General features: G+C 39.1%; 1 protein-coding gene across 1 annotated transcript; it reads right to left on the minus strand.

Annotated features, from left to right (window-relative positions):
- Positions 1-9171: 9171 nt before the first annotated feature.
- CST11 (cystatin 11) lies at positions 9172-11952 on the minus strand. Its single transcript, XM_006911458.1, has 3 exons — positions 11734-11952; positions 11013-11117; positions 9172-9255 (listed from the first exon to the last, which is right to left on the minus strand). The coding sequence occupies exons 1-3, from the start codon at positions 11950-11952 to the stop codon at positions 9172-9174; spliced, it is 408 nt and encodes a 135-aa protein (XP_006911520.1).
- Between the last annotated feature and the right edge of the window lie 229 nt (positions 11953-12181).

The following is a 12181-nucleotide window of genomic DNA, read 5'->3' on the forward strand; positions in this document are numbered from 1 at the left end:
TAATGCCCATTATTCTTATGTTTTCTCTCCTGATGGTATCAGCTAGTTCTTGAATTTCTCTTTCATTATTTTTTATTTTTCGGTTCCTCTCTTCTTCATTCTGGTGTATTTCTAGATTTCTGTCTTCAATATCACTGATCCTTTCCTCCATTTGGTCTACTCAATTTCCCAAGTTTGCTATTTCAGTTTTCAACTCTTACTGTGTGCTCTTCATCTCCAAAAATTCTATTTGGTTCCTTTGGAGGGTTTCAATCTCCTTGCTCCGCTCATCTAGTTGTTTTTTCAATTCTTGAAATTGTCGATTTGAGTTGTGTTGGATCTCATTGAGTTTTTTCAGAAGTGCCATCCTGAATTCTATTATTTAAATTGCATATTTCTATGTCTGTAAGCTTATTTTCTGGATATTTTTCTCTTTCTTTCTGAGATGCCTTGTCATCTTGGTTGTTCATGGTGTTTAACGGACTATTTCTGTGCCCGGGTATTAATGGAAGTGTATTCTGTTGTTTTTCTACAAAGAAGATTTATTATATAAACATCTCTCTTTAGCCTGCTATAAAAAAGACACTTTTGTTTTGGTTTCCAGTAGGCGGCATCTAAGCCTCTTGGATCCCTGCTTTATATAAAGCCTAAATGTCTTTTTTATTTTATTGTAGATATTTAAGCACACTTGCTACTCTCAGTTTCAGTCCCTGTCAGTGTTAGCAACAGTTTGGGTAGCGTTTGCTCAGATTCCCTTGGGGCTCCACGGTGCTCAGTCTCGGATCGTATGGGGAGAGGGGCTCCTGGGTTGGGAGTTGGGGACTGAGGCTCAGCCTCGGTTTTGCAACCTAGGCCAGTAAAAATCAACTGTTGTTTCTCTGTGGTCCCGTCCTACTTCTCTGCTTTCTGCCCCGATGACTGGGCCCTGCTGTCGGCTGCTAGAAGTTCCAGCACTTCCAGGCAGGCTGATCGGGGAAGTTGCCACACCTTCGCTCCTCTTCCTCCTCCTGCAAGGAGCACCAGAAGCTGCTAGAGGCAGCTTATTTCTCTGAGTCCACTGCCCGACACCCAGTGTTTTGACCTGTGGTAGCTCTTGTGCACAGATCCCACGCTCAGACATGCTGGTGTGCAGTTTTGGTGATTTTGTTGAGTTTTAGGTGTTCAGCTTATTGTTGTTTCAGGGGGAGAGATCTGAGGGTATCTCTCACTCTGCCATGTTTCCTCGCCATCTCCTGGTTAAAAGTTTTCAATCAAATTTGTTTATCCTTTCAAAGAACCAACTCTTGGTTTTATTGATCTTTTGTATTGTTTTTCTAGACTCTATTTTGTTTATTTCCAAGGAAACAAAATATGTTTATCTGATCTTTATTATTTCCTTCTTTCTTCTCACTTTGTGCTTTGTTTGCTGTTCTTTTTCTAGTTCATTGAAGTGTAAGGTTAGATTGTTCCTTTTACTTTTTTTTTTCTTTCTTCGGGTGGGTCTGTATTGCTATGAATTTCCCTCTTAGGACTGTTTTTGCTGTGTCCCATAGATTTTGAGTCTTTGTGTTTTCATTTCTATTTGTCTCAAGGTATCTTTTGATTTCTTCCTTGATCTCATTGTTAACCCATTTATTGTTTAGTAGCATGTTGTTTAGCTTCCATGTGTTTGTGCACTTCTCAGTTTTTTTCTGTAATTGATTTCTCGTTTCAGACATTATGGTCAGAAAAGTTGCTTGATATGATTTTATTCTTTTAAAATTTATTGAGACTTGTTTTGTGGACTAACATGTCCTCTATCCTGGAAAATGTTTCATGTGCTCTTGAGAATAATGAGTATCTATGCTTTGGGGTGATATATTCTGAAAATATCAATTAAATCCACCTAGTGTGTCAGTTTAATTGATATTCTGAAAATATCAATTAAATCCAGTCTAGTGTGTCGTTTAAAGCTCTGTTTCCTTGTTGAATTTTTGTCTGGAAGATCTATCCATTGGTGGCAATGAGATGTTAAAGTCCCCTACTATGACTGTTTTATTGTTGATCTTTCCCTTTATATTGGTCAATATTTGCTTTATATATTTAGATGTTCCTATGTTGGTTGCATAAATGTTTATTATGATTATGTATTATGTAATATCCTTCTTTGTCTTTTATTATAGTCTTAGTTTTAAAGTATTTTGTCTAATACAAGTATTGTTACCCCAGCTTTTTTTTTTTTTTTTTTACATTTCTATTTGTGTGAAATATCTTTTTCCATCCCTTTACTTTCAGTTTCTGTGTACCTTTGGATCTGAAGTGGGTCATCTCTATCATATGTGTGGGTCTTATTTTCTTATCCATTCATCTACTTTATGTCTTTTGATTAGAGCATTTATTCCATTTACATTTAAAGTGATTATTGATAGGTACATAGTTATTGCCATTTTATTATTTATATTTATGTACCCCCTTCTTCTTCTTAAAGAAGTCCCTTTAACATTTCTTATAATATTGGCTTGATAGTGATGAATTCCTTTAGCTTTTTCCTGTCTGGGAAGCTCTTTATCTCACTTTCATTTTTAATTGTTAGCCTTTCTAGGTAGATTAGTCTTGGTAGTAGGTCCTTGTTTTTCATCACTTTGAATATTTTGTACCAGTCCCTTCTGGCCTGAAAAGCTTCTGTTGAAGAATCTGCTGATAGTCTTGTGGGAGATTTCTTATAAATAAATAGTTATCTTTCTCTTGCTGCTTTTCAGATTCTTTCTGTGTCTTTAATGTTTGCCATTTTAATTATGATATGCCTTTGTGTGGGCCTCTTTGGGGTCCTCTCGTTTGGGACTTTGTGCTCCCTGGACTTGTATGACTATTTCCTTTGCCAGGTTAGGGAAAATTTCTGTCATTATTTCTTCAATTAGATTCTCTATACCTTGCTTTCTCTCTTCTTTTTCTGATCCCATTATGGTGCGAATGTTGTTACTCTTAATGCTGTCCCAGAGGATCTTTAAAATTTCCTCATTTATTTGATTCTTTTCTTTTTGCTGTTCCGATTGATTGCTTTCTGCTACCTTATCTTACAAATCTGTGATTCGATTCTCTGCTTCAGCGAATGTACTGTTGATTCCATCTACTATATTCTTTATTTCAGTTAATGTATTCTTTATTTCTGACTGGTTTTTTTATGTGGTTTCTCTGTGCTTACCATCTCTTTGTTGAAGTTCTCACTGAGATCATCTATTCTCCTGAGTTCATTGAGCATCCTTATAACCAGTGTTCTGATCTCCGTACCTGGTAGGTTGCTTGCTTCCATTTCTTTAGCACTTTTTCTGGAATTTTCTCTTGTTCTTCGGTTGGGACATATTTCTTTGTTTTAACATTTTGACTACCTCTCTGTGTGTTTGTTTCTATGTATTAGATAGATTTGCTATGTCTCCTATTCTTGGCTGGATGGCCTTATGTAGTAAGTGCCTTGTGTGGCCCAGTGGTGCAATCTCTTTGATTGCTCATGCGGGGTGCTCCAGTAGTGTCCCTAGTGTGGGTTGTGTGTGCTCTCCTATTGTCATTAGGCTTTGATTGCTGTTGTCATGTCAGTGGGTGGGATTGCCTCTCAGGTTTACAGGCAGTGAGGATTGGCCATGCCCACAGTGTATAAGATGCTATATGGGGGCTCAACCCATGGAGTGGGATCTGCCTCAGAGAGCTCATGTACCTTTTGAGAACACCCTTAGGTGCTAATCAGGTGGTGCTCCATTGTGGTCTGACCCCAGCCTCTGGATGTGTTGATTCTGGGGCTCCTTGGGAGGGGCTCCCATGCAGGCGAAGGTCAGCCATTGCTCGTGACCTGCCCAGGGCTACCTGGTAGAAACAACAAAGTGATCTGCAGTTAGTCTCTTCCTGTGCTAGACCTGGAGGCACGTGGGAAAGTCCGTGCTGTAAACCAAGGTCAGCTCCCACAAGTACTGGGCCTATGGCTCTTAGCTGAAGGCTCGGGGCACCTTAAGGCCTGAAGTTGCATGTCAGCTGCCTGTAAGTTTCTGCACCTGAGAATGCCTCAGGCAGTACATGAGTTTGGTCAGATGGGGTCCCAGGAAGTCACGAAGTTGTGGCTGGTCGTGTTCTCCAAGTTAATGCGAATTCAGATTTCATGCCAGTGTTGAGCCTGTGGCCATTCATAACAGTCTCAGACCACCAGCACCCTCCTGAGGCCTGTAGATCCCCAAGATTTGTTTAAGAAATACTGAAGATCAGGTCAAGACTGGTTGCCTGCCACCAGAGCCCTGCTAATTGTTGTTGAAAGAGCCTCATGCTGAGAGGGCAGGGTGGGGCTGGTTGCCTAATCAGGAAAATGCCTCCAGCAATTTCCTTTAGATATCTCAGACTTGGAATGAGATGCTGATAACCTGGAAATGTTAACTGCTATGTACAGATAAAAATTCCTCAATAAAAGCTTGCTCTCTCTAGGCAAAGGGGCAAGGAAAGAGACAGCTCAATAAGGACAGAAAACATTTAGGCAACAATGCTGTGCTTCAGCCAAACACCACAAGAAAAAAAACGAAGCTCCAGCAAAAATTGTAGGGAGCCTAGACTTTCATCCTCTTGAGGCTATAATGAGGAGCTCAATACCTACTTTGAGATGGTGTCAGAGAAGGCCAAGTATGGAGTTAGGACTTTCATCCCCATTCGGTGGCAACAAGCCCCCACTCCCTGTGATGATAGTAAGGACCCATGGAAAGCCTGGACTTCTATTTATCTCTACTGAAGAAGTATCGGAGGACACATGCAATGATGATCTCTCTCAACCAGAGTGGTATCAGCAGGTGTCTAATGGGGAGCTTGAACTACCCCCCCGTCCCCACCCCCATCCAGCTGTGGTGAGGAGTCCTCTCCCCATCTCTGTCAACAGAGGCCAGCTGGGGAAACTGGGCTCCCGTCCTCACCTAGCACTAAAAAGGTGGTGCCCTGTTTCTCCATCGGGGCACTGTCAGAGGAGACCTGCTAAAAGAGATATAAATAAGACCCAGAGTCCCAATACGAAAACATCCAGGTTTTAATAGAAAATCACTTGTCCTACTAAGAATCAGAAAAATTGCAGCTTAATTGAAATAAGACAATAAACATATTAACATAGAGATGAAACAAATGTTAAAATCATTTCATAGGAATTTTAAGGCAGTCATTATAAAACTGCTGCAATGAGCAATTATAAACATGCTTCAAATGGTCAAATGGAAAGTCTATGCAAAGATATAGAAAATCTCAACACAGAGAAGATATAAAGAAAAAACACAAATGGAAATTTTAGAGATGAAAAATACAATAACTAAAATACGAAGCTCAATGGATGGGCTCACCAGAGGAATGTAGGGAATATAGGAAAGAATCAATGAACTGGAAGAGAAAACAATAGAAACAGAGAATCTGAACAACAGAGAGAAAGTTGACTGAATAGAAATGAACAGAGCCTTACAGAAGATTTAACATATTGGGGTCCCAGGAGGAGAGTAGAGAGAGAGAGGCTGAAACACTAAATATACAATACCTGAGAACTCCTCAAATTTGGCAAAATACCTAAACCTATAGATTCAAAAAAACTGAGTGAATCCTAAAGAGGATAAACCCAAAGAAACCCACACCAATACACATCAAAGTCAAACTTTTGAAAGTTAAAAACAAAGTGAAAATTTTGAAAGCAGTGAAAGAGAAAACATACCTTACTTTTAGAGAAAACAATTTGAACGACAGCTGTTTTCTCATCATAAGCCATGGAGGCCAGAATTTATGCAACGTTTTTAGGTGCTGAAGGGAGAAAAAAGTTTCAAAATTTAATCTTATAATCACCAAAAATATTACTCAGGAATGAAAGAGAAAATCAAGTCATTCTGAGATGAAAAGAAACTAAGAGAATTTGCACCAGAAAACTTACCCTAAAAAATAACTAAAAGAAGTTCTCTAAATAGAAAGAAAATTATAAAAGAAGGAATCTTGGAACATCAGCAATAAAGAACATAAAAAGTAAAAATACAATAGGCTTTTGTTATCTTGAGTTTTCTAAATTATGTTTTATGGTCAAAGCAAAAATTATACATACCATTGTCTGATGTGGTCCTCAATATATTTAGAAGAAATATTAAAGACACCTGTATATGAAGAATGATAAAGGGGTGTAAATGTTGATAAACTTTCTACAGTTCATTCAAAGTGGTAAAATATCAGCATGAGTAGCCTGATAAGTTATGCATCTATAATGTAATATTTAGAGCACCACTAAAAAGACTATGCAAACAAATATACTCAAAAACAGTATGGATACATAAAAATGGAATTCTTTAAAAAATGTTCAAGTAACTCATGGGAAGGAAAAATAAAAAAATAAAAAAATAAAAAACCCAGAAACAACGAGAGAACAAACAGGGCATAAAGTAAAATGACAGACTAAAGCCCTAACATATCAATTACATTAAATGATATGTGCAAAGTATATATAAATGGTCTAAACAAGTCAATAAAAAGAGAGATTGGTAGACTAAATTAAAAAAAAAAACATGACTCGAGTATATGCTGTATACAAGAAATTTCTAATATGATAATATGGGTAGGTTGAAATTAAAAGGGTGAACAGTTATATTATGTAAACATTAATGAAAAGAAAGCAGTAGAGGCCATATTAATATCAGGTAAAGTAGACCTCAGAGCAAAAAAAAAATTACCAGGGATGGAGAGGGACATTGCATAATGATACATCTACTATGAAAAATAGTTTGGCAGTTTCTTTAAAAAAATCCCTAAACTATATGATGCAACAATTGCATTCCTGAGCATTTCACTCAGAGAAATGGAAATTTGTGTCCACAGAAAAACCTGTACGCAATTATTCATAGAAACTTTATTTGTAATAGCCTCAAACTTGAAAACAACAAACACATCCTACCATAGGTAATTAGTTAAACTGTTGTGTCATAGTGTACCATAAAATAATACTCAGCAATTAAAAGGAACAAACTATTGAAACATGAAACAACTTGGATGGATCCCAAGGGCATTATGACCAATTTCGAAAGGTCACATACTGTATGATTTCATTCATATAGCATTCTATAAGTGGCATAATTATGGAGATGGAAAATAAATTAGTGGTTGTCAGGAGTTTGAGATGGTGGGGGAAAGGAAGATTTGACTATGAGGGTTAGTACAGAATATCTTTGCAGTGATGGAATACTTCTGTATCTTGGTGGTAGTGGTCACACATCTGACAAAATGACATACATATTGTACCAGGGTCAGTTTCCTGGTTGTGATATTTTTCTATAATTACAAAAAAAATGTAACCATAGAGGGAAACTAGATGAAGGATACAAGAAACGTCTTTGTACAATCTTTGTAACTTCTTGTGAATCTACAATTATTTTAAAATAAAAACAATTAATTTTTTTTGAGCAATCCAAAAGATCAGTGGGCACAAATGTTCTACCTTTGCTTTACTCCTCCCTCAGGATAAAAATCCCTGCCTTCTGACAAAGTAGCCAAAATACCAGAAGAGAGTTGAATGGATGATGAATATTAAGTTAATATTACATATACTGCTACTGCCAGTATTTTTATTAATTGTTAACATTTATGTTAATATCTGCTTTGTGTTAGGCACTGTGTTAAGCAATTTACACAGTGCATTATTATAATTAAACCTCATAAATATCCCAAGAAATTGGTACTGTTATTCTCAAATAACGATGAGGAAATCGTAGGTTAGCATTTTCCCAGATAGTTGGTGGAGGGGACTTTCACCTGGATCCCATTGAAACAGGGTCCCGAGTACTCCACAATTTTGATATGGAGAGTAAAAGGTGAAAAAAAAATGTTCTTTCAAAGCTCCCAACCATCTATAACTGGTGAAGATTTGGTATGACTACTGTACATCTCAGTTCACAGTTCACATGTGTGAAGAACACCCTATTGGTGCCCTGCCTAAATCCTCTCATGTCTTATCCTCCGCTCACAAAAGCTCGAGTTCGAAATGCCAACACCTGTATTTCTTTGTCTCTGGCTGCTTACTCTGTCCTGGAGCCATCCCAGGCCAGAAGTTCCAAGGAATTAATGTGCCCCTAAGGAGTTGCCCTCCAGCCAATAATGTGTGTGTGTGTGTGTGTGTGTGTGCACGCGCGCGCACATATCTCACATTGTCCTGATTGTCCTAAGTTTCTCAGTGACATTAAGCCCCAAGGCTTTTGCCTGCATTCTTGGGGATGAGCTCTTCCTCTCCCCTCCGAATATGCCTGAGAGCAAATGTGACCCAGTGAGCTGCTAGCAGCCTTCTTGAGACCACAGGAAGAAGTGGACTGGAGAGATGAGCCTGGTGACATTGCTTAAGACCCTGAATCACAATGTTGGGTACAGGATGCTTATTCTTCACAGCTAATGTGCCATCCACAGAAGAGAAGCCCCTAAACATAGCGTTCATGGTTTCTCTGTCCTCAATCAGTCCTCTCTTGAAGGAATAATCTGATTGGTCTATTTGGGAAGAAAACCTGGGCATTGTAGCCCAGGTCCTCCTCCTTTCTATTGAGGGCACTCATTTTTCTTGGCAACGCTGGGAGAGAAATCCCTCTGTGAAGAGACCTGCTCTAATCAAATGTTGCTAATGCTGGGGGTGTAAGTCAAAATCTAGACTTTGATATTAGAATTGCCTGTAAAAATAAGGCGCATCTCTCAACCCAGTTCTTATCAGTAGCAAAGGCCCTTATCTTTTTTAGTTACCAGTATTATTTCTCCTCGTTTTGCACTTTAGACAAGAAAGAAGATGCTCGTCATTGGACCCCCTCAGGTTCTCATAGGCCATACTTGACAATATCTCTTGGCTGTTCGATTAAGTAACTTAGAGCTTCTTCCTTCCACTCTCTCCTTCTTTCCCTTTTCTCCTTCTTGTTTTAAAATCTAAAGAATCCTACTTGATGAGAAGATGGATTCAAAGTTCTGCTGTCATACAGGCTACATAAGCTATAAGGTGAGAAATTATTCATGTCACCTTATTTGAACTCCCAAACTGCCCTGGCCCAGAGGACTTTCAGATTATATTATTATGAACTGAAGAATTTGGGGGTAGGTGGGGAAGTGGAATTATACACACTAAGAACATTAAGAGAATAGGTAGGCAAACATTTATTTTCTATATTGAGACTTACTGCTTATTGCAGGATACATTCACATATTTATATATATCCACAGGTGTGTGCTAAACATCTAGCCATTGGTGCAGTTTTTGTTCAGAATTCTGTACTTTTCAAACCAGGGAACAACAAATACTGAATAGAAGCACTCAATTTGCTGAAAAAAGAAAAACAAAAACAATATTTTAAAAAGCTCAACATGCAAGGGGAAAATTTAAAAAGGGAAAGAAGAGGATATAATAGGATGGGGACTATGACACCACCTAACGACACCTCCAATCCAGATATGGTTTGATCTTTATTTTAATTTCAATCACTTGATAATATTATGGCTAAGATCATCTCAGAAAATGTCCTTCTATTTGTAGTTAGAATAGGAGACTAGAAATAAAGTGTCCATCCAACACATATTCGCTGATTCTGTTTTCCTTTTCATTTTTATTCATGTGTTGTTTACTTAACACTTTCCTTTACTTTGCCTATAGTGGATTCAGCCAGCAATCCATTCAGTCATCCAGCCACTCATCCATTTATCCTTCCTTTCTTTCACCTTCTTTTCACCCAATCCATCCATACCTCTTTCTTTCCTTCCTTTCCATCTTTCATTGGTCCATCCATATACTCAATTTATCACATCCTTTCTCTCCTTCCCTTGTCCTTATTCTCTCTCAAGATTTTTCTTTCTTTTTTGCTTCCCTCTTCTCTCATAATAAAAAAAAAAATCAATAAGCAAATTTTGCATATTATCATCCTTTCTTTGTGCAATTTTGTTTTCCTGCTCTTCGTTGGAAAGTCCAGGGTTGGGGGTAAAGGGGGAGGCATAAATATTTACATTTATCCTAAAAGTGAAATCAGAATATTAACTCTGACTAATTAAATATATTGCATCAATAAGATCCTCTAACTTTATTGTTATCTTCAATTTTTTTTTATAGGTTTTATGATCTTTTCCAGGGGAGAAACAAAAATAAAATCTACTTTGCTAGACTGCGAAGAATTTTTTGAGTAGAAAGTGAGGAGGGAGCTCATGAATTAACACATCTCTGTTGAGAATGTCCAGGGCATTATACCTAGAGCCACCATATAATTTATGAACCGGACATGTTGTAAGGAAATAGGAATGCTATTAATTATTACATTAAGAAGTTAGGTGTAAATTAGGACTATTTCAGGCAAGATAGGACATGAATATTCTTATTTTTACTTATTTAGGTGAAGAGTGGTAATTTTCAGGGCTTGTAGGCCTTGAGATGTTCCCGTGGGTCCATCCTGACTATGTACACTGCAGTGATGATGGTTTGGCCAGCCTCCTTGGATGTGACAATATTGGGTGGGAATGAGCATGTAGAGGACTAAACCAGTGTTGGGATAGGTGGCTCCTGAGTAGATCACACTCATAGAAGTTTATCCTCCCTGACCCTGTCCATTTCTACCACCAGTTAAACTATCTCTGAACTCATTTTCCTATCTCCTTCGCCTTCTTGGCCCAACTCTGCTGGATGAAAGAAACAGAGATCAGTAGTCTCGTGATTGTGTGTTCATTTCAGGCTGATGTTTAGATATTCAGCTGGGCGTACAAGCACACTGGCTGCTAAAATATTACTAATAATTAACTACTTCCCTTAGCCCTAGAGTGTCCCCCTGCAATTCAGCCAATTACTTCCTCCCTCTGAACCCCTCCATCCTCCCCATAATTCTTCCAGCAACAAAGGATCAATGCCTGTCAGGCAGGATCCAGGTCACTTGCACCTTCACCGTTCCATTTTGAGACACCTGGTGTTATACTGCATTCTTTTGAGCAACCTTAAATATATCCATAATAAATTTAAGCTTGCTTAAAAAGAATGCCTAAAACCACAGGAAAACTCCACTGAAAATGAGTTCTTTCTGAGTTAATGTGCTTTCACTCAGTACCTTATAAAGCTCCCCTTCTTGAAAAGTGCAGTTTTCAGTCTCCAGCCTTTGACAGGTGGTGCGCCGCATCTCTAAGTTCACGTGATACTCCATGTGGTCCGTAACCTGTGGGAAGCAAGTGGCAAGGAGATAAAAGAATTCCTTCTCCTTCTCCATAGCTTCTGGGGCCAGGAACTCCTTCACATGGTGCCCAAGGTCAAGGATCCCATACTGAACAGAGTAGTGGGCTCCTCTCTCCCTTAACCATTTGACTCTCATGCCTCCTTTTGTCATTTGAGGAGAATTCACCAGAAACCACTCTATGGGTAAAGTCGTCCCTTGGAGAGCACAGGGTGTGTAAACTTTGTTTTTAAAGAGCCAGAAAGCAAACATTTAGACTTTGTAGCCCGTGCGGCCTCAGTTGCAAGTACTCAATTCTGCAATTGTAGTGTGAAAGCAGCTCTGCATGACACAACATGAATGATGTGGCTGGGAGCCAAGAAAACAACTTACAGAAATAGGCAGCAGACAGATTGGGCCTTAGGCCACAATGAACTGACCCCTGGTCCTGGACATCATTTAAGAGACTTAACTTTGGCCCCTTCAGTGAAATTATATTTCTCTTAAAATGCCCACTTTAGAGTAAGTGAGGCTGAATTTCACTTGAGTGGACTTGTCCCACAGTGCCTGTGGTCCCCTGGCATAGGGGCATGGTGAGGAGAGGGGAGAAGAGCACACTGACCAGTTTCTTGACCTTCAGGACTCGCACAATCCGGAAGCTATACTTGTCCTCACTTTCCTTGTTGAACTCGTTGGTCACAAACTGCATGGTGGCTATTACGTAGGCTCCTGATGCAGGTACTTCTTGGACACTTATAAAGGTTTTTCTCCTTGCTTGGTAGGTGAGGGCCACTAGAGCCATCAGAATGGCCAGCAGAAGCTGTGGGGCCTGCCAGGCCATGGCCCCTCAGTTTAGGAGGAATAGCAAGAGCACAGCCAACGTCCTGCCAGGAGACAGTTGGTTTTCACTGACCCTATCTGGCCGGCCAGATTTAAACCCACCTGTGGTGGACGCCTACAGCTCTCCCTACCTCCCTCTTCTTTGGCAGCTGAACCTGAAGAGCAGAGGAATTTGGCAATGGTTGGTGAGCTCAATCCCACTTCCTCTCATTCCTTTCATATATGTTTGT

Source organism: Pteropus alecto, unplaced genomic scaffold, assembly GCF_000325575.1.
Source record: "Pteropus alecto unplaced genomic scaffold, ASM32557v1 scaffold124, whole genome shotgun sequence".
NCBI classification, from domain to species: domain Eukaryota; kingdom Metazoa; phylum Chordata; class Mammalia; order Chiroptera; family Pteropodidae; genus Pteropus; species Pteropus alecto.

Bases quoted from the DNA above. Each gene is read 5' to 3' on its own strand.
- CST11 (XM_006911458.1), bottom strand. From the start codon at position 11,952: ATGGCCTGGCAGGCCCCACAGCTTCTGCTGGCCATTCTGATGGCTCTA. The intron at 11,118-11,733 runs GTCAGTGTGCTC...TGCTTCCCACAG, and splicing joins TCCTGAAGGTCAAGAAACTG to GTTACGGACCACATGGAGTA. The intron at 9,256-11,012 runs GTACTGAGTGAA...TTCTTTTTTCAG, and splicing joins AAGAAGGGGAGCTTTATAAG to CAAATTGAGTGCTTCTATTC.